This window comes from Vanacampus margaritifer, chromosome 9, assembly GCF_051991255.1.
Source record: "Vanacampus margaritifer isolate UIUO_Vmar chromosome 9, RoL_Vmar_1.0, whole genome shotgun sequence".
Taxonomy (NCBI): domain Eukaryota; kingdom Metazoa; phylum Chordata; class Actinopteri; order Syngnathiformes; family Syngnathidae; genus Vanacampus; species Vanacampus margaritifer.
The window spans coordinates 24,357,745-24,385,341 of record NC_135440.1 but is presented as its reverse complement, the minus strand read 5'-3'; the positions used below and the strand labels follow the sequence as shown (position 1 = coordinate 24,385,341).

At 39.6% G+C, this 27,597-nt stretch overlaps 3 protein-coding genes across 4 annotated transcripts; 2 read left to right on the top strand and 1 right to left on the bottom strand.

Moving 5' to 3' along the window:
• Window positions 1-290: 290 nt before the first annotated feature.
• On the bottom strand, window positions 291-15,207 carry rbfox1l (RNA binding fox-1 homolog 1, like). The gene is made up of 12 exons (XM_077574589.1): window positions 14,901-15,207; window positions 10,708-10,944; window positions 5,252-5,431; window positions 4,690-4,743; window positions 4,515-4,607; window positions 4,324-4,393; window positions 4,195-4,254; window positions 3,980-4,112; window positions 2,245-2,284; window positions 2,087-2,157; window positions 1,918-1,999; window positions 291-1,765 (listed from the first exon to the last, which is right to left on the bottom strand). Exons 1-12 carry the CDS (start codon window positions 14,985-14,987, stop codon window positions 1,721-1,723), a joined length of 1,152 nt encoding a protein of 383 aa, XP_077430715.1. The 5' UTR covers window positions 14,988-15,207; the 3' UTR covers window positions 291-1,720.
• A 732-nt stretch (window positions 15,208-15,939) lies between these two features.
• On the top strand, window positions 15,940-18,542 carry rps9 (ribosomal protein S9). The gene is made up of 5 exons (XM_077574590.1): window positions 15,940-15,989; window positions 16,492-16,604; window positions 17,330-17,452; window positions 17,625-17,811; window positions 18,281-18,542. Exons 2-5 carry the CDS (start codon window positions 16,508-16,510, stop codon window positions 18,456-18,458), a joined length of 585 nt encoding a protein of 194 aa, XP_077430716.1. The 5' UTR covers window positions 15,940-15,989; window positions 16,492-16,507; the 3' UTR covers window positions 18,459-18,542.
• A 173-nt stretch (window positions 18,543-18,715) lies between these two features.
• Window positions 18,716-27,467, top strand: mboat7 (membrane bound O-acyltransferase domain containing 7). Of its 2 annotated transcripts, none has more exons than XM_077575546.1 (9): window positions 18,716-18,805; window positions 19,939-20,021; window positions 20,158-20,287; window positions 20,692-20,818; window positions 20,894-21,050; window positions 22,655-22,850; window positions 22,989-23,141; window positions 23,890-24,066; window positions 24,227-27,467. In XM_077575546.1, exons 2-9 carry the CDS (start codon window positions 19,946-19,948, stop codon window positions 24,606-24,608), a joined length of 1,398 nt encoding a protein of 465 aa, XP_077431672.1. In that variant the 5' UTR covers window positions 18,716-18,805; window positions 19,939-19,945; the 3' UTR covers window positions 24,609-27,467. The 2 variants fall into 2 exon arrangements, with proteins under 2 accessions (XP_077431672.1, XP_077431673.1); XM_077575547.1 differs by lacking the exon at window positions 18,716-18,805 and adding an exon at window positions 18,829-19,092.
• Window positions 27,468-27,597: the final 130 nt, after the last annotated feature.

Here is a 27,597-nt window from a genome sequence, read left to right as displayed (position 1 = left end):
GTCAAATCAAATTAGGCAAATTGACCCCTAAAAAAAAAAATCGGACTTTGTACTGTCATTTTAATGAGGAAAATATAACTACAATGCTGTACTTAATAGAAACGGTAATAAAACTTTACTGCTCCTTCAGGTGTTAGCGTGTTGGCCACCGGACGGCAGTATAATACAGTCACGAAGACTAAAATAATGGCCAATAATATCAGGGTTTTTGGGTTGTTTTTGCAGAGGATAGTAAATATATGCTTGTAAGTACTATTATACAGTTTGTTTACATTAGTTGCTGTATTGTTTGTGTTTAATACCCGTTTTCGTACTCAAATGCTATTCGTTAGCCTGTCAGGTTTCACATAAGTGTTAGCACATCTACGATCAGATGTACGGATTTTAAACACAAAACCGGTTTTGTCATTATATTAAGTTTGTCAGTACACGAAGTTGTATAAACAAAAGCTGTTTTCAACTTCAAGTAGGGCCCTTTCAAATGTGTATTCAATACACTAAAGTGCTGCTTGTGTGAGGTGACAAGCACTTGCTTCATATTTTTCAAGTCAAAGCAAAAAAACAGAAGTTCAGAACGTTGCCTTGTATCTCGAAAAAGTCGTAAGTTGGGCCACTCCTATCCCAAGGTACCACCACAAGGAAAAACACTACCAGTGACATGTTTGAACAGTTTCTCATTCCGTAGTACTTGTAGAATGTGTCCAAAACATTGACTGGAAGTAGGTTGAACCTGTGGTCATATTCTGAAGATTTGCCATGTGTCCAGTTAAACCACAAGTACAAAGAAAGCTAAGAAGCAAAAGAGAGGCTACAAAACAAGCTTAGAAATGTTGAAACCATGCAAATCAGAGAGAACAGAGATGTTTTGCTGCTTTCTGAGTAGATAAATAGCAAAACCTAAAAGAAATATAAAGCAGCTAAGTGCAGAATTTGAGAAAAGCAGACTGAAACATCATGCAAAAGAAATGTCAGTTATGAGTCAAACAAAACAGATGAATAATAAATAAAGCAGGAGAGGAGGAAAAAATAGCAGTTCAACCTAATTATATATTTTCTACATAGGAAAGAAAAAAGCTATCATAGAGCAGAAGCAAACTATATTGAAAATAATAAAGCTGAAAAAGTAAACAAAACAAAGCTTCAATTTTCATGAGGCCTGTTGATTGAAAGATGAATAAGGCCCAATTTTTAAACAAAAGGAACCACACAAGTGGATTTTGAGTGGGAAAAATTAGTAATACAAGAAGGCCAGATGACAAGAGTTTTATTTAGAGGTAAACATCACACACAGCGAGATCAGGAAGAAAAGCCAAAAGAAAAGAGGTAGTTTGTTAGTAAGAAACACAAATGAAGCCCCAATCAAGTCCAGTCAACTCTGCAACGGGCCAAAAATGCTCTCATAGTGAAACCGGTGTCACACTTTGCCCCCCCTACTCTTCCCACACACAAACACACACACTTAAATAAAGATTCATCACATCATCCAGACCAAACAACTTATGAAAATGTACAGTTTGACCCGTGAAAAAAAAGATCGAGCTATCTCCCACAGTGGCCTTCTGGCATCATGAGTCCTCCGTTGAAGTTCACTTGTAAAATACAGAAATGATGCTATTCTGGTGCTGAACATGGAGAACAGTACATTACACAATATTTACAACTTCAGTCCGTCCTGTCACTTCACGTGTGCAGCATCCAGCTCACATCCAGTTGTGGTGTGTCAGTAGGGAGTGAAGCGGTTGTATCCTCCTCTGTACAAACTGGCCTGCGAATGAAATGAGACGAATGGAAATGCCGTTTATCTGTCCCCGCGATTATTATTATTTTTATCTATGGTGTTTTGCAGAATTTGGTATTCTCTTTGTTTAATGTTTAAACTTCCAGTGTGTGTGTGTGTGTGTGTGTGTGTGAACTCACCACAGTGCCAACACCATATGTGGTTGTTGGTCCCACCGAGTGGTGATAGGGGTCTGCAGCTGTGGTGTAAACGCGGCCATATCTGGTGACATCATCGCAATATATAAATAATCACTTGTCATGAGGTCATAATCCAGGTGGAGATATTTTCTCTGATATGCTTGCTTACCCGTCACTGTATGTTGCAGCAGCGGCAGCCGATGCTGTCTGGGCCACCCTGTACGCGGCAGGATAACCTCCCTGCACGGGAATACATCACGTCACCGATTAACAATCAATCATAAGAGAAGTTGAATGGACAGCGACAAGGTAGGTAGGTTGGCTTACATAGACTTCTGCTCCGTAGAGACCGTCTTGATACACCACCCTGATGGTGAAAGTGGAAAACATTATGAAATTGTTCCCAGTACAGTTGAGTTTTTTAGTCCAGCCTACTTCACTTCCAGTCCAGTATAGTCCATTCAACTTCACTTCAATTAAGTCCGGCTTTAGTTAAATTCAGTTGAGTTTAATCTAGTCCGTTTCAGTCCAGTCGAGTTTAGTCCAGTTCGGTTAAATTCAATTTAGTTTAGGCCAGCTCTGTTTAGTGTACTCTAGTCCATTCCAATTTAGTCTGGTTCACTTAAAGTTAGTTTTGTCCCACTCAGGCTCAATCCAGTTCAGTATAGTCCAGTCCAGTCACTCACGCCTCAGATAAATTTAGTTTAGCCCATCTGAATTTAGTCTGCTCCAGTTTAGTCAGGTCTAGTTCAATCCATTTTACGCCTGTTAAGTTTGGTTTAATTTACTCCAGTTGAGTCCAGTCCAGTCCAGCTCAATTCAGTTAAATTTAGTTTAACACTGCTGAATTCAGTCTGGTCCAGTTTAGTCAGGTCTAGTTCAATCCATTTTACGCCTGTTAAGTTTGGTTTAATTTACTCCAGTGTAGTCCAGTCCAGTCCAGCTCAATTCAGTTAAATTTAGTTTAGCACTGCTGAATCCAGTCTGGTCCAGTTTAGTCAGGTCTAGTTCAATCCATTTTACTCCTGTTAAGTTTGGTTTAATTTACTCCAGTTGAGTCCAGTCCAGTCCAGCTCAATTCAGTTAAATTTAGTTTAACACTGCTGAATCCAGTCTGGTCCAGTTTAGTCAGGTCTAGTTCAATCCATTTTACGCCTGTTAAGTTTGGTTTAATTTACTCCAGTTGAGTCCAGTCCAGTCCAGCTCAATTCAGCTAAATTTAGTTTAGCACTGCTGAATCCAGTCTGGTCCAGTTTAGTCAGGTCTAGTTCAATCCATTTTACGCCTGTTAAGTTTGGTTTAATTTACTCCAGATGAGTCTAGTCCAGTCCAGCTCAATTCAGTTAAATTTAGTTTAGCACTGCTGAATCCAGTCTGGTCCAGTTTAGTCAGGTCTAGTTCAATCCATTTTTACTCTTGTTAAGTTTGGTTTAATTTACTCCAGTTGAGTCTAGTCCAGTTTGTCCAGCTCAATTCAGTTAAATTTAGTTTACTTTAGTCAGTCCAGTCCAGTTTAGTCAAACTCAAGTTTAGTCCTGCTGAATAAAATCCAGTCCATTTTAGTCAAGTCCAGTCCCCAAAAAAATAGTCCAGTTAAATATAGTCCAGTTTAGTCCTGCTCAGTTAAATGTAATGTAGTCCCACTCAGTCCAATCTAGTCCTGTTCAGTCCAGTCTTCTACAGTTCAGTTTATTCCAGCTCAGCTCGGTTGACTTTAATTTAGCTTAGCCTCCGCCGAGTCCAGTTTAGTCCAGATCAGTTCATCTTCATTTAGTTTAATGCAGTTTAATCCAATTCATTCCAGTCCAGTCCAGTCTTGTCCAGACCAGAATTCTATCCATTTCAGTTTGGTCCACCTCAGTTTATTATTATTATTATTATTATTATTATTATTATTATTATTATTATTATTATTATTATTATTATTATTATTATTATGGATAGGAAGTGATTCTGAACACAGCCACTGTTTACATAGTTAAGGGCAGAAACCCAATCCAGATCCAAAAGGTAGCACGACAAACCGATCCATCTAGTATTTTATAAACATGCAGGGCTTTACCCCGGGTAGGCGGGTACAGCAGCGGGCGCTGCAGCAGAGCGGATGGTGTTGTAGACGGTCCGACCTCGACCCCTCAGCGCCGAGCCGCGGTAGGCCAGTGCCGGCGCCGCCACCGGGTACGGGAAACCTGCCACTTGAACAAAAAAAGCAGGCAGCTTGATTAGAAACCAGTCAATTGTCGCTGTGAGGTATTGTGTTATGTTGCGTTTACTGACCCGTGTAGAGTTCCGGTGCATACATGGCCCCCATGACAGGGTTGATCTTCCACCCGGAAGCTACACAGACAAGAGCAAATTATTCATAGCCAAGAAAAAAAAAAATAAATCATTGAAGTTGTGTCTCACTTGAAAGGTCGCCATTCACGAGCGGCGTTTGCGGCTTTTTGGTGACGACTCTCGCGGTGGCATTGTTAACCTGAAAAGACCAAAAAAAATGTCACACAAGAAAATGTGATTTTCTCACCATAACTAAATTGGATATTATCGAAAGAACATGTTCAGCGACTTGTTGCTATGGAAACCGATGCGCGTCTCACCTCAATCTTCCTCCCTTCCACGATCGTCCCATTCAGTTTCTCCCGTGCTCGGTCGGCCTCGGCTGCGCTCTCGAAGGTGACGAACCCGAATCCCTGCATTCGAGTATGCAGTCAGGGTGAGTTTTGTTCATATCTCCAGTTCACGTCTTAAGTGCAAACTCTTGTTACGCTTTACCTTTGACCCCCTTTCATTGAAGATAATCTCAACGTCCAAGATCTTTCCAAATTGCTAGAAAAGAGATTTGTATCATAAAGATGCTGTGTGGAAAGATGATTGACATTCACAGTGCCGTGAAAATGTTTAGATTTATATCACAACATCTTTATTGGATTTAAGTCTGACTTTTACTTGGTCACTCCGATACCTTGTAATTTTAGGCATTTAGTGGTGGACTTGCTGGTATGTTCCACGTTCACATGCAACAATTTTCTAACAGCAAAATTAAGTGTTTCATTGTTTGAAGCAAGTCGTCCAGGTCCTGATGGAACATTGCAGCCCCAGACCGTCACATTGCCACCACTTTTATGCTAGCTGTAAACGGCTTCACACACAATCCAAAAATGTCAGCAATTATATTTTAAGTATGCAGAACATTTCTCCAAAAGTCTTACGGATCGTCAATTTATATCTTTTTCTTTTTGTCAATTGTAGTTTTTGTCTTCAAGATCCGAAACATTATGTTTGTTAAAAGAAAAATGTTTTTTTTCATGGCACTGCTATAAATAGAAGTTCGTACCCCAAACATCTGCCGAAGGTCCGGGTCCCTAAAGCGGAACGGGATGTTTGACACGTGGAGGCGTTTGGGCTGGGCATTACCAGACCCCTCGTCATCACTCCCACTACCCCCGCCGCCGCCAGATGTTACAGACGCGCTCAGGGCTTGTGGGTCCGAGGTCACGGGGGCCAAAACTTCTTCCTAATGGCCAAGAAAGGATGACAGACCATATGGGAAAAAAGGGAAACAGGTGGGAATTGTGAGAGAAAGTGTGAGGACGCATGAGGGTGGTGGACATCTGATCACTTCCTGGTTGTGTACATAGCATCACATAACATTAGACAAGACATTACCACCAGGTCAGGTGATCCAAACCAAAGAGCATTCCGCAACCAGTGATCCCTCTCAGGCAAATGTGAGGAGGTGTGAAAGTAAAAAAAAAAAAAAAGGGGGGGGGAGGGGGGGTCCAAGACATGCCTGGAGAAAAGTACAACAGCTAACTACACTCACTACTAATAAACTGCAAATTGGCCTGTTTGCGAATGAACTAATGCCATCATGCTCTACTGACACACAGTGACAAAAACATTTCAAAATTTTGCGGGATCTATCTTGGTATACGTGGTGTGAAATTGGTCACTGAACATAATTTGTAGGATACCTCAATTTTTCAAGGATGGCCAAAAAGACATTAAAACGGTATAATATAATATATATATATATATATATATATAATATAATAATATCTAGCCTTTTGTTATTGGAATTTTTTTGTGGGTCTATTCATGATATACTTGCCTACCAGATTTCATATTTCTAGGTAAAACTGGCTTCATTTTGAAGGGCGCTAGCTAGCCAAAATGGCCACTACAAACCAAAATGGCGGGCTTTTTGTGTATTTTCAGGCATGGGTTCGTGAATTTTTTTTTTTGTGGGACTACTCATTATGGACATGTCTACAGGATTTCATCTAGCTAACAAACTAGCGTCAGCGACTGAATTTTTTTTTTAAGATTTCGAAGGCTGCTCCTGGACCAAAATGGCAAACTTCAATTTTTGTGGTGTGGTTCTACTCATGATACAATAAATATGCCTACGGAATTTCATGTTACTAACTCAAACTGGCTTTTGTCATAGTTTTTTTTTTTTTGTGGGTCTTTTCATGATATACTTGCCTACCAGATTTCATATTTCTAGGTAAAACTGGCTTCATTTTGTAGGGCGCTAGCTTGCCAAAATGGCCACTACAAACCAAAATGGCGGGCTTTTTGTGTATTTTCAGGCATGGGTTCGTGAATTTTTTTTTGTGGGACTACTCATTATGGACATGTCTACAGGATTTCCTCTAGCTAACAAACTAGCGTCAGCGACTGAATTCTTTTTAAGATTTCGAAGGCTGCTCCTGGACCAAAATGGTAAACTTCAATTTTTTTTGGGTGGTTCTACTCATGATACAATAAATATGCCTATGGAATTTCATGTTAGTAACTCAAACTGGCTTTTGTTATAGTTTTTTTTTGTGGGTCTTTTCATGATATACTTGCCTACCAGATTTCATATTTCTAGGTAAAACTGGCTTCATTTTGTAGGGCGCTAGCTTGCCAAAATGGCCGCTCCAAACCAAAACGGCAGACTTCTTGTGACTTTTCAGAGAGGTTCTTGAGACTCTATTGTGGGTCTGCTTATGATAGACCTACTGAATGTCATGTTGCTTAGAGAAACTGTCTTGTCTTGACCTTGTGGAACTTTTTTTTTATTTTTATGGCAAGTCATTGTCAAAATTTGAACACCAAATGTGATGCTGCCCATTTGTCTACCTAGCAACGTATTTGGCCTAAGAATAACAAATAAAAAACAATAGAGCTTATCATTCTCCCCAAGCAGCTGTAACAAAGTGAAACGCATACAACGGCAGCAATGCTGTAAAAACCCATCTGCTTTGAACTGTCCCATGCACAACAATACCAGAAGTAAAGAGCCAAAAGAAAGGAAGAGAAACATTCACTGTCTCACAATGCATCACGATGCTAGTGTGCGCTCATATGGAGTGTGTGTATCAATGTGTTGGGGGGCGGGGGGGGGGGGGGGGGGGGGCAGCGTGTTAAGTCGTTTTTATGAAGACAAAGTGAATAAATTCAAACTTGCACAGGGTGCTAATAAAGACACGATAAAAAAAAAAAAATACAAGAGGGTATTATTAGCTTTCCAGTGAGGCCTGAATTGAAGCGACAGAAAGCTTTAAAGAACAACAAAAAAGAGACACAAAGAAAAACAAAAAAGAGCACCACTAAAAGTTCCAAACGGGTCAGTCTGAGGTCAAGGTGCTGCTTTTCTGCCAAGGGTTAAAGGGAAAGTGTCATCATTAATATGCTTGGGGATGAAGAGGAGAGGAAGGGAAGGACAAACGCACGTAAATACACACGACACAGGCCGCAACATGACTAACACATCGAGATTCTTGTTATATTTCCAGCCGTAATTTTGTTTTTTCTATTCCTAAATTAGTTTTTAAAATATTTTTTTTAACAGTAATTGCTCGCTATTATATATAATTATAATATGATAATATGTAATAGCAAAAAGCCGCAAGTAACTGACCAAAAGTGTTCAAATTACCTATAATAGTTGAAACCGTAATTATACCGCAAAATGTTGTCCAAAACAGTTTAATATCAATTCAAACCAATTTTACTTTACCTTTATAAATAAACTGCCTCATAATAATTGTCACATAAATCCGCAGGTAAATGACACTGCCAAAAATAATTGGAATTGTCAATAGATGCCACAAGATGGCGCCAGGGCAAAGCTTTTCTATTATTATTTGGTTCCATTTTGTGGCCAAAGCCCCACTTTTCTATTTGACAGGGCTTTGGCGCCATCTTGTGGTATCTTTTGGTGAATTGTAAAGAGCACAAAGCCGCAAATAGTTTAGATTTTTTTTTACAAAATAATAGCAAAATAGTAGCGAATTGTGAGTAGGTTGGCGGATACGATTTTTTTGTGTTTTTTATTTTTTAATTTCTCACTAAATTTATTCATGATATATTAGTACAAAAACAATTTATCATTGTAACTAGGTAATTTCTTGATTCTTTAACATTAATGGTTATGAATTCTATTACAATGTTTTAATTATTATTATTGAAATTATTATTTTTTAAATACATACACTCCAAAACTCCGAAGAAGTTGTCCCAGCTGTCAGTTTTAAGAATCAAATTGAGCCCAAAAGTTTGCACACACACTTGGCTTCAATGTGACAACACACACACATACGCGCCACAGTGGTGAGGCAAAGGGGGGGGGGGGGGAGATGGGGCGGGAGGGGTGGTGGCGGGGTTGAGCTTGTTTGGTGGTGTCATGTCACGATGCAAAATAGTGTTCTGGACCTGTGTTGTGATATTTCAGAGTGGCAGAGAAGGGTGGGGGTCATCTGGTCTGCCTCCCCCATTCGCCCCCTCCCCCCCTTTCCGTGGCGGGCGTCTCCCAGCATGGAGCCTTGTGTGTCTGGGAGGGGGTGAGGGGCTGTATAGTCATAAAATATACGGGGCCACACAAAAGACCATTTAGCAGAAGAAAAAGGAGACATCATTGAGCTAAGAGAGAAGAATATGGTATACGTCTTCATTTTGCATTCCAGAACAAGTGTGAAGTTTTCGGGGATCCTACTTAGAAAATTTGGGTAACGGAATACCCCTCCAGGTCAGATGGTGCGTTCAAGACTGCTTGGAAGTCAGAAATATCATACTGAAAACTTTGGCAGCTGCTTGTCAACAGACCTATTTTGTCGGCAAGCGGTACAAAATTGGGCAGCACGGTGGGGGAGGGGTCGGCATGTCTGTCTCATTGTTACAAGGTTCTGGGTTCGAATCTTAGCTTTGACCTTAAGTCAGTGTTGTAATAGGGTTTGTATGTAGTTTGGACTTTTTATTTTTCCCTTTGCGAGTTTTTCTTTATTTTTGTTATTTTTTACGTGCTGTTTGTAAGGTGTGAAATTTAAAAACTTCACAAAATTCATCAAGAATGGTATTACTGTACTGTATGTTATAAAAACTCCATGTAAAAAAAAACGACAGATGAACAGCAATCCACCAATCAAATGTAGAATTAACCAGAATAAAACTGATTTCAAACTTTAATTGAGGTACATTTTTACTAAACCTGTGTGCAATACATTTAGTAGAATCATCACCAAAGTTAATTTCTTTTTTGTTTTCCAATATTTAAGCTCAACGTTAATGCTCAAACAATGCATAATGTTGCCGTGGCTAACAGGAATATTAAAAATACGTTTTCAGAAAAAGAAAACTCTATGCTTTGTGGTACTTGGAGAGTTATTTTGTGGTACTTGCTATTAAAAGTTTGAAAACCACTGAAGTATGACGTATCGTATTTCCCAGCAGTCTTAAACGCACCCTCAGTTTAACACATTGTTCTGAATCGTTAAAGTAGACACACTGTTGACATGTTAACACATATTTGAGTCATTTGATGAATGAGATCCAATGCAGGAGCTGTATCAGAATGTCTGCCTTTGATAAGATAATAATGTTCATATGTAATAAAATGACAGTTTGGAATGTCACATTCATTTAACAATACAGTATGTTTATTATTGTGCTTGTATTTTCCAGTATGGAGGCACTCTTGTATTGGATCTCACGGTGAAAACTACATTGTTGACAAGTGGATACAAATACAGTATGAGGTCATTTGCAGGAATGACGTAATGCACTAATTTAAAGTAATGCAGATAAATTAATTTAAAAAAAAATTGGATTATGTATTATTGAAGATTGGTTATGATACATAAAAAAATACAAAACAAAGAATTTGACATATACATTCAACATTTGATTTGACTGAATAATCAGTTAACCCGTTATAATACTATTAACTATAGCAAAATAAAAAAATGAGAACTATTATCGTGAGTTTTACATACACATTAAAACAAGTTCTTAACATTTCTTCTGAACAACATGTTTTTTAAAAATAAAATTGTGCATTTTCTCATTTTGGTTACTATTTTAAATGGAGACGACAGGTGGCGATTACGCATTTTTCGCTGTAGTCGATGTATGAAAAGACCTTCACACAATATCAACACACACCTTCACCTCTTTAATCTGTGAAAGATAATCTGATTTATTGCCCGTTTAAAATGAGCCACGGTTAAAAAAAAAAAAAAAGGAGGGGGGGGGGGGTTATTTTCAACAACACTCCCAGCTGTCCCCCTTTACTGAGCGTCATTGATGTGGTGCTGCCTTAAAAGGACGTAACAGAGGATGCGGGGGCTCCTAAAGAAGAAGGTGGGCAAATATAATTGTCTCATTAAACCACAAAAATCAAAAGCTATGGAAAACTGTTTGAGCATTTATTCTGTATCCTTAATATCCATTTTAAAATGGATGAACTAATTGGGCTTTCTGTTGCATTGTCATCACGTGACTTTCATTCCTTGTTGTTCTTACCGTGTTGGCGGACACCAGAGGCTCGGCGCCCTCCAGCAGAGGGCCCTGGTAGACCCTCAGCTGAGCGTGTTCGGGGTATTCGGAGCCGGGATGTGCCGGGCTAAAATCCAGAGGCGGCAGCCTACCCGCGGATGCCGCTGGCCCTTGACCCGGGGCCGGGTAGGAGGGGGGCCCGGCGTACACCTGAGGCAGTGTGGGGTCGGGGCCGCCAGGGCCCGCCTCCTGCGTGGGGGCTCCCTGAAAAGAAGGGGAGGACGGTAGAGGATTATTTGGATGGATGGATGGACGGACGGACCGATAGAGATAGCTTGCTAGACAGAGTGATAATTGGACAGACTGCTAGACAGCTAGCTAGTTAGCTAGCTAGCTAAACGGATGGATGGATAGATAGACGGATAAAATAAATACAGTACAGTGAGTGACATGTTACCTCTACTTCTATTTTTTTCCCGTCCCCCCAAGGAATATAAAGCAGTACAAATCTACAAATATAAACAATACAAGAAAACAAACAAGTTTAAAAAAAACAAAAAACGACCATGAATACCATACGTTAGCTAAATATACGTTTTTTTCTTCAATCAGCTTCAGTTTACAATTACCGGTAGATTAAATTAGATTAAAATGCTTAATAGCAATTTTGATGATTAGCCCACCTGAGGCAAACCATAACGCTATCCAAAATTCTGAAATTTTCTTAGTTTTCCTGAATATATACCATTTTAGAGTTTGTTTGTTTAGTCAAAAGTCATTTAGTTAATGCGGAGTAAAACCCCATTACATTACGTCACAAAGTTAAAAAAAACACAACAATATGCATTTTTTTGGGTAATTTTTAGACAATAGTGACAGTGTAAGCATTGTCTTACCCCTTCAGCACACCACTGGACCTCTGAGCCCCTCAACGTCAACTGCTGCATGTTTTAATGGCGGCCCACCACCCGCCCACCACGCCATAAATCCTAACCCTCCACCAATCCCATCAAATGATCACCACAACTACAAGGGGAGGAGAAGGTGGCCAAGGGGGATGCCACACCACCTGTGCTTATCTGTGACTGTCACTGACTGACACTACTGCATATTTCAATTCATATACGCACATGTGCTTCATTTTGATGAAAACTGAAAACAGGGGTTATGCTGTAGAAAGTCATCATTATTATATTTTTTCTGACAGGATCCTCCTGACACAAAGATAATACTGTACTGTAAAATATGACAGCAACTTTATTTTATTGCCACCGACTGTTGTCAGCAGGCGTGCAGACACGTTGCCCACCCACCCCCACCCCCCGTCTCTTGATACTCATTTGTCTTGTCTGTCTTGTTCTCCTCTCATAGCACCTCAGCTGTCAGCTCAGGGTTCACAGGTCAACAGCTCAGGGGCCAGGTGCCTGCCGGGACAGCTGGCGCGACATTTCCACGCACCCGACATTTCCACGCCGGGTGCAGATGTGGCAAGTGACATGCTCAAGTATGTGAGGCCGTTAGGGACAACATTCAGGATTATGAAATAAAAACTAACTATGATGACAAATCCGAAACTATTATAACCTTGCCTCTCACACACACTACTGAGTAATGCTAGTGAACTTTTTTTTTTTTTTTGATTACATACTGTATACAATTGAACTGCTCGTACATACACAAGGGAAAAAGTCAGACAGCTAAATTGTCAACAAAAAAAATATATTTTTTAAGTAAGAATAAAATAAATAAATAGTACAATAAAGTAACATTTAAAAAAAAAATCTCGACATGCCAGCATATTCAGTCAGGTGACTGAATTAAATAAAAATAAAAATGAATAGTATCAAGATAAGATAAGATAAGAAAATATGTTATTTTTAGTCAGGTCAGATGGTCAAATTGAAATTATGTAGTACAAGGAAAAAATTAAATAAAAGCCGAAATATTATATTATTTATCAAACTAATATAAACAAACACATATTAAAAACTAATTATTTAAAATTGACTAAGTTATATCGACATCTAATGTAACAAAAAAAAGAAAAAAATCTAGTCTGGAATAATCTTAATAAATAGACTCTTGTGTTTAACACCATTGTAAACATGACCAGGTTTAACATTACATCAGTATGGACGTTTTATGCCTCTCAAGCATTCCGGCTTCTTTGGCACCAGCCATATTATAGTAAACACCATCACCACAAGCATTCTGTCTATATTATTTTGGAGACCGTTGGTTGTACTATCAACATGCAGCAGCAGCATCCCCCCCCTAATCCTCTATTTTAAGAGGAGCTGATTGCAGAAAACCAGATAGGTGACAGAATCTCCTCCTGTGATTATCTGCTCAGGAGAGCGAGCCTAAAAATACAGCTGACAAGGTGGAACCGCGCCAGATGCATTGTGGCACTGATGACATGTCAGGGACACACACGCACACACACACACACACATGCCTTTTTCCGATCAAAGCCCATTTCTGTTTTTAAAGTCCATACTAAATCTATTTTTAAAAATGTGTTAAAGTCGCTGTCAAGTAAAAAATAAAAATGTCTCCTATATTTGACACACAACAGAGGAGAGAGTTAGCAACCAATGGCAAATTAGCATTCTAAAAAAATAACCAAGTATATAAAATAAAGTTTCAAAATCTTTTTTCAAGTACTGTGGGTGTGTCCGTTGAATGCACTGAAACCCAAACCCCGCTCAACTGTCATTCAAATATCACTGCTACAACCTGGAAAAATGGATGCTACTTCGTCGATAAGCGTTCTTAGGCTTACGCATAACATGTTTGATCCGCGAATTATAACCATGGCTGGAATACATCCCACTGGGTCTTCATGGGGCTTTTCCATGCCGTGACAACGAGCCGCTCTAATGTGGCCATGCCAAAGTGAAGCTCCAGTCCACAAAAAAAAAACAAAAAAATCCTTCGCACTGCAACCATCTCTCTGTCACCTGTGCACACTCGCTGCTAACAATGAGGCGCTCTAATATGACCACGCAGGGCGAAGCACCTGTCCAGATGCTGGCAAACCTATCACTAAACTAAATAAATACCCTCCTTTTTCCACCTTCTCTCCATGACCTAAAGACACTCACAGCCAACAACGAGGCGCTCTAAAGCGCACGCTAGTTGTCACGTCAGATTAAACAAACAAACCAAAAAACGCTCTATCTTTTAACTTCTCTCCATGACATGCATGCACTCATGGCTATGACAATGAGGCGCTCTAAAGCTGCAACATAGTGCTCAAGTGCGTCACTGTGCACCGTTGTAGCCACACTCAAAGTTTCAGGAAGTGCAAATGATTGAATAACACTTTATTTTCACAACTAACGACTACATAGTTCTCAGTCTTCGCGCGAGTTACGTTTACAGGGTCTTTTATAACAATTCCTCTGAGGTTTTATTTGTCTTTAGAATAGCATGGCGGGCAATATATTCTGGACTGACTGCAGGTTCCCCACATGCTAGCATCACAAAGACTAGTGGACTAAAGATCAGGTGCAGTATGTTGTCACTCTATACTGGAAATTAATTAAGAGGGATGACCTAAACGTATCATCTGCAGAACCAAATTTCCTTAAAAAATTATCCAAAATACAAGTATGACAACTCCTAATTTAGGAATTTTAACTCATTCACTGCCATTGACGGCTATAGCCGTCAAAAATTAATTTAAACTATTTATATTAGTTAAAAAAAAAAAAAAAACTTTTGCTAACAACAGTATGAAAACCTAGAAAAAAAAGTATTGTAAATTTAGAACAGATATCAAATTTCTGATTAATCGTTAGTTAACTAGTGAAGTCATGTGATTAATTACAATTAAAAAATGTAATTGCTTGACGGGCCTAATTAAAAAAATAAATAAATAAAATAAGGGCCGTTAAATCGTAATTAATCGCATGATAATTTTAGATCTGTTATAAATGTACAATAAAAAAATTCTAGATTTTTATAAAAAATTAAATGAATTTTTATTTTTAAACTAATAGAAATAGTTCACATGAATTTTTGACGTCTATAGTCGTCAATGGCAGTGAATGAGTTAACAACCAATAGTATCAGTGACATATTTTAAGCATTTTAGGGGGCATTGTAAGCAATAATGACCAAAACTGTGATTGATGAGATGAGTCATCACTTTAATTAAAAATGTAAAAAAACTTTTCAACCAAACAAACCAGACGCAATTCGCGAGAGTTTACCTGTACTATGCTGGGGTAGCAGGTGGTGGTCTGTGGATAGACAGGTAGTCCATACGGCTGGAGGATGACAGTGGGTGAGGACAGCATGGCCTCAAAAAGCCTCACACGAGGAGAATGAGGAAGAGTAGAGGACAAGGGATGAGAAAGGAAAAGTTGAACTCAGGAGAGCAGACGGCGAGTCAGGCCAGAAAAGAAAGAAGAAATCCAAATAGAGGGAAAAATCCAAGAGGGGTTTTGGCGAAGGAAGGCTCAACGTTTGTGAAATCAAAATGTGGAGGTTAGGCAACCCCCACACACAAAACCGGCAGCGTCCTGTCCGGTCAAGACAGGTTCTAGCGCAGTGAAAAGAGCTTTCTGTGTGTCCATGAGGTGATCATGCAGCCTGACGGACAGAAACACATGCTCGGGGCTCCCATTTCAGAATATTATAAATAGTCCCTCATGTCCTTCCTTTTGAGTTTACCACCTTACCGGCCTCGCTTGCTCTGACTCACATTGGCAAGCGAGGTTTCTCACAACTTCTGGCATCTTTTGATGAAATCAAACGTACACCCAACAAAGATCCTGTAGTGGAGGCTGCCAGTGACCTTGGGGTCGTTATGACCTCTTGTGACTTTACGTGTCCAGCCTCACCTTTGCTATGCGAATAATGATTGGCAAAAGTGTACCAAACTGAAAAGTACTTATGAATTATGGGGATACAGTGGCTAGAAAAAGTCTACACACCCCGATTCATATGCCAAGTTTTTTTGTGATGTTTAAAAAAAAAAGAAAGACCAAGCTCAATCATTTCAAAGTAAAGTAATTTGCCCTCTTATAAATCGCTTGTTGTAATGTGAAAAGTACTAAATCTAGTCTAATTATGTTACATTAATATTTGTACAGTAAGTGCAAAAGGGAATGTTTGACAGTGTATTGTATTAGAAAACCGTTTGTTGTTTTCCGGCAGCAGGGGGCGACAAGTCAAAAATCTCAATTTCCGCTCGAGTGGCGAAAAGCATGTTGGGATATGTAGTGTGTTCAAAGCCATATAAAATGCTCAGTGCTGCCATTGACTTCCTCTTTACTACGCGAGCCTGGGCAAAGCAGGTATGGAAGACAGTTCGCAACTTCATTTCGTCTAGTTTAAACTTCTGAATGCATGTAATGTAAAATATAATTTGGGAGCTGTACCCCGCTTGATAATTTCAGTCATTTATAAACCATAACATGGTGCTGTGTCGTTTTTTTTTAGTTGTGTTTTTTTTTAACGCTAAAGCTGATGCTAATGCTAACAAGTCTCATGGAGCAACGTGGTCTGGCGACTGTGCGGCCTACTCGCGTTCGTACTAAATTCTGCTTGTGCATTTTAATCGTAATGCAGTTGTTATTTCGCACAGTTTATTTGAATCTTAAGTTAACGTCAAATAGTAGCGGACACGCCATCGCAGGTTACAAAATAAGCTTTGTGATACTTGCTATTTAGATTGCATTCGTTTTAATGAATTGCGGGCATTAACTTGCATAGTCTGCTTCTGATCACATACACTGGCTAATAAATAAATACACTGTTGTTTAGCATGTTTTGATTATTAAATTCTGTTTCATGCAGGCACTAGTAAACCGCCATGCCCGTTGCCAGGAGCTGGGTCTGTCGCAAGACATATGTCACCCCCCGCCGTCCCTTCGAGAAGTCCCGTCTCGACCAGGAGTTGAAACTCATTGGTGTGTAAGGGCTAATTGCTATACAGTGGTACTTTGAATTAAGAGTGTCCCAACTTATGAGTATGGCTGTCATTTTGTACTGCAAGCCAAGGATTGAGATACCAGGCTAACTTTGTGTTCTGCTGTGAAATTAAAGTAATTAAAAAAATTAGTCACAGATGATTCTGCTATTACTGATAAGGGTAGTCGATTGCCTTTGTGGAGGGGGGGGGGGGGTATAATGGGCATCAATTATACATGAATTTTCTATTTGTGGGTAGGCAGAATCTCTATACCCCACAAATAATGGGGGTCCATCTTACCAAATTAAAACACTAATAACTTACAAGCCCGACTTAAGCTCTTGATGACACTCTCTAGATCAGGGTTCACCAATTCCTGTCCTCGAGGTCCGCAGTACTGCAGGCTTTAGATGTTTCCGCCTACCAACACTGATACTAAAGATCTGGATCGTTATCAGGCATGATGAGCTGATTATATGGATGAGGTGTGCAAGTGGGCAGAAACATCTAAAACCTGCAGGACCCCGTCCTGGACCTCGAGGGCTGGAATTGGTGAACCCTGCTCTAGACCATGTCCCTTAAAATCACATTTTTGCACCCGAGCCAGGGTAACCTTATTTTGAGGATCTGCTGATATTTGCATTTTTTTGTTCTGCAAAATGATTTGTACTTTAAATGTCTACCTGTTTCGTGACATTTAAAAACTGGTCTGCTGTCTTTTAGGTGAGTACGGCTTGAGGAACAAGCGTGAGGTGTGGAGGGTCAAGTTTACCCTGGCCAAGATTCGTAAAGCTGCCAGAGAGCTGCTCACTCTGGACGAGAAGGAACCCAAGCGTCTGTTTGAAGGTATTTATGAAACCTGCGTTAAAAGCCACTTTGACATTTGAGCCAGTGATTTAAATCTCGCGTATCTGAATTTCCAATGTTGTCGCGAATTCCTCGTGAATGAGGCCCTAGCCTTTACATCGATGATGGGAAAATTATTTTTTAGGAGACTAAATGCTTTTGTTACGTGTAGGTAATGCCTTGCTCAGACGTCTGGTGCGTATCGGCGTGTTGGATGAGGCCAAGATGAAGCTGGATTACATCCTGGGTCTGAAAGTTGAGGACTTCTTGGAGAGGAGGCTGCAAACTCAGGTCTTCAAGCTCGGACTTGCCAAGAGCATCCACCACGCCCGCGTGCTGATCCGCCAGAGGCACATCCGGTATGTTGACGCTCCCTCCGAGAGCACTTTGGAGAAAAGGTTGTTGAGTCTTACGAAATGCTCGATACTTCCTCTTCCATCAGCGGACCGTTGGCTTTTAACACCCTCCGCTGAGATGGGTTAAATCTATCATCAAGGTCAATTCGGTATCAAAGCCGTATACCTTGTCAGTAAAGCATTGCCCAGAGCCAATCCTGCCAATGAGGGCTCGGACTGACGGGGGGGCTGCTAGGTAAGGCATGGGTTGCACCTCGGGCAATGGTAGCGGTCGTTACTAGCAACTCTCCAGGCTGATGATTAAGGTTTTAAATGGTCAGATTTCCTGTGGTGTCAAGAATTCCTCGTGAATGAAGCCTGTGTAGCGCTGCACTAATCGCACAAAATAAGGAATATATCATAAAAAGACCTCAAATATGAGTTTCAAGCAAGTGTCAAGTTCTGAAGTTTCCCCCCCTCAATCTTTCTGCAGTGTGCGCAAGCAGGTGGTGAACATCCCCTCCTTCGTGGTCCGCCTGGACAGCCAGAAGCACATCGACTTCTCCCTCAGGTCCCCGTACGGCGGCGGACGTCCGGGCCGCGTCAAGAGAAAGAACTCCAAGAAGGGCCAGGCAGGAGCTGGCGGAGGTGATGACGAGGAGGAGGATTAAGAAGGATGTCAATCAGGAAATGTGTTCCGATACTTCCTGTTCTGTCATGTTTTCAATAAATGTTTGGTTTGACCAACAAACTGAGTTGACTTGAGTTGGGTGTTTTCAATTAAATTGTTGAAGCACACTTTTGAAACTGTAACATATCAGAACGGCTTTGACTCATGTTTAAAAAAAATACATTTCCTTCAACCGTGATGCTAAAACCCACCTCGAAGCTAAAATGGCCGCGTCCAATCACGAAGTAAAACGTCACAAACCCGGAAGCAATTTTCCCATCCGTGGAGACTTGTTTGTAAATGGCAAAGCTGGGCTGGGTTCCTCTCCACGTATCAGTCACCAACCGTGTAAGTATGTTGGCTTCGTGTCACACACGCTTGTGTAAACGGTAATGTCGTTTTAACTGGTTCGTGTCATACGCTATCACGCTATTAGCTTTGAGAAACTGCTAAACCCGCCCGGGTGCTGACTTTCGCTTTCAAGCACGTTCGATCCGCTTCGTCCATGTGGTTGGACTATTTAGTGTTCGTTTTCAGTGAACATTATTTTTAAATCACTTTACCCGAGTCCAGGCTACGTTGACTGCAAATTGGAACAAAATACGAGGAGCTCTGCATAAACTGGATCATATACCGTAAGTGCATTCACCATTCAAAGGTTGAAGATCCACAACCTGGCCACTAAAACGCTCACATTTCAGTGTTGAACAGAAATGTCATATAAATGTAATGGCTTTTTTTTTTTGCACACAATCCACTAAAGCCACAAATGACAGTCAGCGTTTACAGTGGTTGGAAAAAGCATGCAGTTTTTTGTTTTTTTAACTTCGAGATAGAGAATTGGACTTGCTTAAAACCCACTGTTGTAGTTAATCGTGTCTCACTGAGAGGTGTTTTGTTAGATTATTTTTTTGCTAAGAAAATATAAACCTTGTTAAAAGAACACAGTGTACCTCAAAATGATTTTTTTCCTTTCCCCAGCTGTTGTATTCAATCTCAATCTTCAATCGGTGAATTAGATCTATCTGAATACTGTAGTTCCCACACACAAGATACATTTCACATCTACACTACAAGTTTTCCATTTTGAAGTAATCCCCCTAGAGTGTATTGATTTTCCAGTTTTCTCTGCCACGCCTTCATGCATTCCTGAATGAATTCTTCGTGGATCTCTGTCACCATGACCATCTTGTTGTCCATGTATAAAACAAATAAATAGATAAATCAGACAGAGCCAGGTGGGGTGAGTTGAGAGCTTGTGGCATGGTCTTCTTGGCCAGGAACTGCCAGATGCTCAGGGTGTATTGTCAACTCTCCCTTGTCTTGTGCACGGAACAAAATGCCGCAAGATCTCTTTGTAGACATGCTGGTGGATCATCTGGTCCAAACTCATAGTTTGGGTTTGAAGTGTACCTTTTGTGACACCAGTCCTGGAGCCTTTATGACACGCCTCTTATAATGATGATCTTTTTTTCCTTTAGAGCAACAATGTCTCCCGATGAGCTGGTGTACTTGGGAGTCCTAGCAGCCTCCATCCCGCTTGGATTCCTTTTCCGTTACCTCAGTGAGTGTCTTTTTGAGTCCTTCCATGATTTGGAAAGTTGTTATCTGTATATCGCAAATTAAACATTGGCATTTCATTCTTTACTGCTTGTCAATAAATGAGTTGGGGTCTTGATTATGTCATATTTTGGTTTCAGGTCCTCCTGTAAAGCAGGGAGCAGCTATGCTTGTGGGCCTCTCCATTACTTTCGCCACCTGTCAAGTACACACACTCCACTCTCTGGTGACGGTGATTGGAACGTGGATTATTATCAAGAGCAGTTGGAGGTAGTTTTTAAAAAAAAAAAATGTTATTAAATATTACAGACTGCATTAATATTACATTAATATCATATACAAGTCAATTGATTTTTATTTTTTTTTTATCTGAAGAGGAAGTAAAAAGAGCTGAGATGTTATGGTTGCATAAGTGTGTACACCCTCTTACAGTATAACTGGAGTGTGGCTGAGCTCAAAATGAACGAAAACCATTCACGCTCATGTTATTTTGGAGTTCCGTCTGGGGAAAAAAAAAATCAAACGTGTTGAATACGTTACAGGCCACTTTAATGATGTAAAAAAATTAAATGATTATGATATCACATAAAAATGGTGTTTGAAGAGGGGGGTGTTTAGACTTTTTATATCCACTTAATTTTCTTAGCTGATCCCATTCTCCTCTGTGTATAAAGGCACGCCCCTACATTGAGTCTCGCCTGGACTTTTCTCTACCTCCTCTTCTTCCGGCTGGTCACATGGTTCGGTTTCCCAGCGCCGACGCCTTTTGCCAACGCCGTCCAGCTGCTTCTCACCCTCAAGGTACACCATTTTCTATTAGCCAAAATCCAACCACTTGTTTTTTTTCCCCACTTTCTGCACTCTGATGCAATTTAGATGGTGAGCTTAGCCAATGAGGTGCACAGCTTCCACGTGGAGAGGAAGAAGGAAGTGAGCTCCTTCTCCAGATCTTCGGTTGTTGGTTGTCTGTCTCGGGAGCCGTCGCTGTATGACATCATGTCGTACAGCTACTGCTATGTGGGTGTGATGACAGGTGAGTCGGGAGGAGGAAGTTGTGTTACGTGGAAGAGGATATGTGGAAACATTTGCATGCGTGTTGCTCATCCTGTTGAAATGGCTTTACTTTTAACCACTTGTCTCTTTTTGTCTCACTCTGCTCCTTGTCCAACATTGTGTGAGTCTGCATCCGTATTACTAGTAAAACATTAGAAGCAGTGCTAATGTAGAGGGCTGTGCAATTCATAAATTGACATCGCAATGTAGCGGAATGCAAATTTCAAATGCAAAGGCTGCAATTTGGAGGGGGAAAAAGCCATCAACTTAATTTTAATCAGTTGCATTAAAAATAACCCAATTTGGGTAAAAAAAAGAAAAAAAGTGACTGACTTGCTATTTGGATCTATTCGACCAAACTTTGTGGGTCATTTATCAAAAAATTTGGGTTGTTTTGTATCAAACAGAGAGACCCAATGTTTTTTGTTTTGTTTTGTACAAAACATCCCATAAAGTTAGTTGGTTGTTTTTTTTTTTTTTTACGTAACTGTTTAGTCAGTTAATATGCAACCTTTTGACCTTTTGCCACATTTCCGGCTTCAAAATTAAAAAAAAAAAAAAAATATATATATAAAACATTTTTATTTTTTTTGTGTGTGGAAGAAACCACACCAAGTGGGACACAATTGTGTAGTGGAATTAACTTTATGCGATATTTATTTATTCATGTTACAAAGAAATAACTTAAGAGTAGGGTGTGTGAAATTATTCACCCCCTTTTCTCTCAGTGCAGACAAGTGACTCCAGAAGTTCCCCGATGATTTCTGAATGATCCAGTGTTGGCCTGAATGACCGATGATAATAAATAGAGTCCACCTGTGTGTAATCCAGTCTCAGTATAAATGCACCTTCTTAACTCATTCACTTCCAGCTATTTTCACTGAAGCAATCCCCTTCATTCCCGGCTGTTTTACTGGATTTGACTGATTTTGCGAGGCCCGCAGAATATTGTGTTCTATTGCTATAAACAGAAGGAACCTATCAAAAGAAAGATTAGAGTCTCTTCTTTCATCAGGAAAAAAAAGTATATTTTTATGTTTCCGTTTTTTGCAGCACTTAGCATTATAATATAGCTACATTTCATCATTATTCACAAATCTATTTAGAAATGTGAGTAAAAGAGCTTTTTTTCCAACATAGCCCTGGTTGATCTCTTTTGCTCTGCTGCCACCTGCTGGCCGTTTGTGTAATAACTACAATTTCTTCAACCGTGCAGTTGAGAGGCTGCATCAGAGCCACAGCATTAAAAAAAAAAACGTATAAATACGTCTTTGGAACACTTAAAACATTTAAAATAGAACATATTTATGCGTTTTTGGGAGCAAAATGAGTTAAAAATTACATGAGAAGAGGACCTTAAAGAAATAGCACATTTGCAATTGCATTATTGGGAAATGACAATTAGCAATTGATTCTTTTTCAAAATGGTTCAGCCCTACAAATGTAGCTCTACTTTGTTGTTGTGCTCTTCCCCTATCCAATGCCATCTTTCCCTCCATGTTACCCTTTTGTGTGAAGTCCACGGTTCATTTGCCACCTGTCGTCCTCTCATCACTGCCTTTTCTCATTCTTCCCCCCCAAAAGGCCCGTTCTTTCGTTTCCAAACGTACACCGACTGGCTGGAGCAGCCCAAACCGCTGGCCTTGCCCGGCTGGGTCCCGTGCGTGCAGCGGCTGAAACTGGTGCCCGTCTTCGGTGCGCTCTTCCTGGCTGTAAACTCCGTCTTCCCTCTGGCTTACGTCCGCACCGACGACTTCCTGGATCACAATTTCTTTTTCAGGTGACCTCTCGTGACCTGTGTCAATGTTCGGGATGGCTTTTGCAGATGCAACAAAATAAGAGAAAATGAAAATGTCAACGACTGTTAGTGAAATTCAGTTTTTAAACGCACATTTCTTCCCTTTCTCCCTCACATCAGGTTTTTCTACATGATCGTGGTGTTCTTCGTGTTCAGGATGCGTTTCTACGCCGCGTGGTGCGGCGCTGAGGCCGGATGCATCAGCGCCGGGCTGGGCTGCTATCCAGAACGGGCTCAGTGCAAACCGGGCGGCGGACCCACCGTCAGCTACAGGTACGCAAATGTGAATTGACACCTATTAAAGGGATAGCAACGTGAAAAATCTACTTTTTGACGCTTTTAGCCATGCTAACTCATTCACTGCCATTGACGACTATAGACGTCAAAAAATCATGTGAACAATTTCTCTCAGTTTAACATTTTTTTTCATTTCATTTTTTATGAAAATCTAGAAAAGATAAATATATAAATTGTGCAAAAATTACGCCCCTTATTTAAATTTTTTTAAAATTAGGGGCAATAATTAATTGTAATTAATCACATGACTTCACTAGTTAACTAACGATTAATCACAAATTTTATATCTGTTCTGAATGTACAATAAAAAAAATCTAGATTTTCATACTCTTGTTAGCAAAAGTGGAAAAAAATGTTAAACTAATAGAAATAGTTCAAATGAATTTTTGACGTCTATAGCCGTCAACGGCAGTGAATGAGTTAAAATTAGGGGCGTCAGGCAATTAAAATTTGTAATCGTAATTAATTGCATGATTACACTAGTTATGTATTATATTTTATATCTGTTCTAAATGTACAATAAAAATGTTTTTTAGGTTTTCATACTCTTGTTACAAAAGTGGAAACAATTTTTAAATTAATGGAAATAGTTCAAATTCATTTTGACGTCTATAACCGTCAATGGCAAAGAATGAGTTCAAATGGAAATAAGGTACGTGAGAATTCGGCACATTTGCTGGAGTGTGGGCCTGCTCTTTTAACGTTTCTTTCTGCTTTTCCGAAGCCCCGAATCACTGGCCGAGGAGGCCTACGACTTTAAAACCATCCAGAACATCGACTGCTACAACACGGACTTCTGCGTGAAGGTGCGTCACGGCATGCGTTACTGGAACATGACGGTGCAGTGGTGGCTTCATCACTACATCTACCCCAACGCCCCCTTCAAGTCCTACACGCTCAGGTGAGGGAGGAAAATGCTTGGTTTATTTATTGATCACACGCTCAATTTTTGATTTTCTCAAATGCTGGTTTGAAACATCTTCAGATTTCAGCAGACTAAAAAGCATCAAACTGACCATAACATGACAAATCTGTCATGTGTCTTTATATATCGTACTCAGGGCCGGTTGGACCATGTTCATCAGCGCCTACTGGCACGGCCTACACGCCGGATACTACCTCTCTTTCCTCACCATCCCGCTTTGCATCGCCGCCGAGTCGGCCATGGAGGCGTCGGTCCGAGCGCGGCTGGGCCCGCGCGGTCAGAACATCTTCGACTGGGTCCACTGGTTCCTGAAGATGCGAGCGTACGATTACATGTGCATGGGCTTCGTGCTGCTCAAAGCCTCCGACACCATCAGCTACTGGTCGTCCATCTACTTCGCCATGCACGTGCTGGCCGTCGGCTGCATAATTGCGGGCAGGGCTCTCAAGGGAGGAAGGAGGCGAGACAAGGAGAAGAGCAAAATAACAAATGGCGAAAAAAGCGAAAAACATGACTGAATGGGATGCCGCTCGGCGGAACTGGAGGGACGGGATGTGAGTTGGAATTTGCTCAAGGCTTTTATTTTCAACTTTTTTTTTTTTTTTTTTTACATGCTCAGTGGTGCCTTGAGATACAAGTGACCCAACTTACAAGTTTTTCAGGTGAAAAGGGAATTACATCACATAGCTTTGACTGAATCAAATAATAAAAGTGAAGGGCCAATTTTATCGGCCAAAATTGACTCTTTTATAATTGGCAAATATCAGCCCCCATGAACACATTGCAACACTAAAACAAACATAATGACATTCAAACATTCCAACCCATCCCCAAAAATCTGCTGATTTTTCTCTATGTTGTAAAGTTAAACTAATACTTATTAACTCATTCACTGCCATTGACAGCTATAGACGGCAAAAATTCATTTGAACTATTTCTATTAGTTTCACATTTTTTTCCCACTTTTGTTAACAAGAGTTTGAAAACCTCGATTTTTTTTTATTGTATTAGAACAAATATAAAATTTGTGATTAATCGTCAGTTAACTAGTGAAGTCATGCGATTAATTACGATAAAAAAAATGTAATCGCCCGACGCCCCTAATTTTTAGTAATCTTTTCTTAAAAAAAAAGATTATAAAAAAAAAAAAATTCAAAGAAAAGATTATTAAAAATGGCAAAAAGAGGCATCATGCGATTAAAATTTCTAATCATAATTAATCGCATGACTTCACTAGTTAACTCACGATTAATCACAAATTTTATATTGGTTTTAATACAATAAAAAAAATTGTAGGTTTTCATACTCTTGTTAACATAAGTGGGAAAAAAATGTTAAACTAATAGAAATAGTCAAAATGATTTTTTGACATCTATAGCTGTCAATGGCAGTGAATGAGTTAACAATAACAAAGTATTGTAAAACAGTCAAATGGGACCAAAACTAACTTTTTTTTCATCATAAAGTTTTAAAAATTAATCTGTGATTGGAATTTTATTCTGCCAACTATCAAAATCAGCATTAGCCTAAAAAAAAATCCATATCGGTTGGGTTGTAACTCTTCTTCGTGTGTCTGTATTCTGTGTCTGTATTGTACTGCCCCCATGTGGCCAAGGCGCACATACCAGAAAAATCTCAAGGCACCACTGTGTATAAACAATACGATGGTCCAAGTGCCGCTGTCATTTGGAAACCATTTTGCCACAGGAATGTGAATACATGTATCAATTACGTGAATTTTTGAGGGTTCAATCGCTTCTATTGGTCAAAACGTTTGCAAAACTGCCAAAGCGTTCCAGCAGCTCATTTTCCAAAAGTGAGTTTGTAAGTGTGCGTTTTTCTACCAAGTCTGGAACAAAAGTAATTCTGCGGATTGTTACCTCATGCCGCAGAAAGAAAAAAAAAGTCAGCAATATTGAATTGTGATTCAATTATATTTTTTGGGCACTTTCGTTATTCTGACTGGGGGTGTAACGACGCTGAAAGTCGCTTTTGATTGAAAAAATGTCAGTGCATCAAATCGAACCAAATTGAATCATTCCACTTTAAGGTGAACCGTCCTTGAGTCGTATCAAGATGTGCATCGAATTGTCTTTTTTTGGGAGAGATGCGCACGCCTATTTCTGAGTGAACGTGTGCGTGCGTTGACACACTCAAATGTTTACCTCTGTTGGCTCTGGCGTGAATCGGTCAGCAACCATTTTAAGTGCAAAGGAAGCTTGCATGTTGCATGCCAAGCCACGCAAATATTTCTTTTTTTTTGTGGTTGTCAGTTTTCATTATGCATTTTTGTATGTTACCTGCCATTCATATAGCAAAGAATTGTTCATTTTGACACATATACAATATACTGCCATGATAAATGTCTTTCTATATGACGTTTGCACCTTGACAACACAAACACACCTGCCTGTTAACCTCCACAACAGTTTTATTTTCTTCCCCTGTACTCAAATGTGATTCTTATTCCATCACTGTCTGTATTTTTTTCGAAGATCACAAGTTGGGCTTGAAGTGGATCTAAAAAGTCTACACACCCCTGGTCAAATGCCAGGTTTTGTGACATAAAAGATTAGACCAGGATAAATCATTTCAAAGATGCAAGTACCGTAAAAAAAAAAAAAAAAGCAACTGTGAAATGGTTGCATAAATGTGCACACCCTTACATATTTGGCAATGTGGATGTTGTCAGAATGAACCAATCACATTGGAACTCATTTTAAATGGAAGTTGGTACCAAGGTTTACTTTAGTTATTTAAAACTAACGAAAAACTAAAATGAAAAAAAAAATTGGGGTTATAAAATAAATAATAAAATAAAATAAAAACTAACATACTACATTTTATGTTTACAAAACTAACTATAACTATAATTATAGCAAAAATGCCCTTCGTTTGAGCTTTCGGCTATTAATTTAATGCATGAGCCTTTGGGGATGATTTTAAATGTGATTTTAAGTAGATTTATTTTGATATGAACCGGAATAAGGACGTTTGAAAGTGTGTCACACAAAAGTGACATCATCTAGCAGCAGCAGCCAATAGAAAAGCACCTTCAGATGATGTCGTTCCCATGTTTTTTTAAAAATAAATATAATACACACTTTTTTTAAACTAATACTGAAACTAACTAAAACTAAGCATTTATGAAATAACTAAAACTAATAAACTAACAGAACCACCCTGAAAACTAATTGAAACTATCTAAAATTTTAAAAACAAAAATCAAAACGAAATAAAAACTCACTAAAATGAAACTTTCCAAAACTATAGCAACACACCTGCCACCATTTAGAGTGCCTCATATTAACCCCAATAAAGTTCAGCTGTTCTACTCGGGGCTTTTCAAAATAAAATTTTCACCCAGTTGAGTTGTACTAATTATTGCTCACGTCATTTTATATATCACCAAAAAGTAGCGTTTAAACGCGGGAATTGGGGGTGGGGGGTGTTGACTTTTTATATCCACTGTATGTTGTACAGTCACCTGCACAATGGGAATAATTG

What these genes read in the sequence shown, in the direction of transcription:
- rps9 (XM_077574590.1), top strand. Translation starts at nt 16,508, where the DNA reads ATGCCCGTTGCCAGGAGCTGGGTCTGTCGCAAGACATATGTCACCCCC. An exon ending in CCAGGAGTTGAAACTCATTG is followed by an intron (nt 16,605 to 17,329) that starts GTGTGTAAGGGC and finishes GCTGTCTTTTAG; the next exon opens with GTGAGTACGGCTTGAGGAAC. An exon ending in ATCCGCCAGAGGCACATCCG is followed by an intron (nt 17,812 to 18,280) that starts GTATGTTGACGC and finishes ATCTTTCTGCAG; the next exon opens with TGTGCGCAAGCAGGTGGTGA.
- rbfox1l (XM_077574589.1), bottom strand. Translation starts at nt 14,987, where the DNA reads ATGCTGTCCTCACCCACTGTCATCCTCCAGCCGTATGGACTACCTGTC. An exon ending in GCTACCCCAGCATAGTACAG is followed by an intron (nt 10,945 to 14,900) that starts GTAAACTCTCGC and finishes CCTTCTTTTCAG; the next exon opens with GGAGCCCCCACGCAGGAGGC. An exon ending in GCTGTACCCGCCTACCCGGG is followed by an intron (nt 2,285 to 3,979) that starts GTAAAGCCCTGC and finishes TTTCACCATCAG; the next exon opens with GGTGGTGTATCAAGACGGTC.
- mboat7 (XM_077575546.1), top strand. Translation starts at nt 19,946, where the DNA reads ATGTCTCCCGATGAGCTGGTGTACTTGGGAGTCCTAGCAGCCTCCATC. An exon ending in CTATGTGGGTGTGATGACAG is followed by an intron (nt 21,051 to 22,654) that starts GTGAGTCGGGAG and finishes CCCCCCCAAAAG; the next exon opens with GCCCGTTCTTTCGTTTCCAA. An exon ending in GATCACAATTTCTTTTTCAG is followed by an intron (nt 22,851 to 22,988) that starts GTGACCTCTCGT and finishes CCCTCACATCAG; the next exon opens with GTTTTTCTACATGATCGTGG.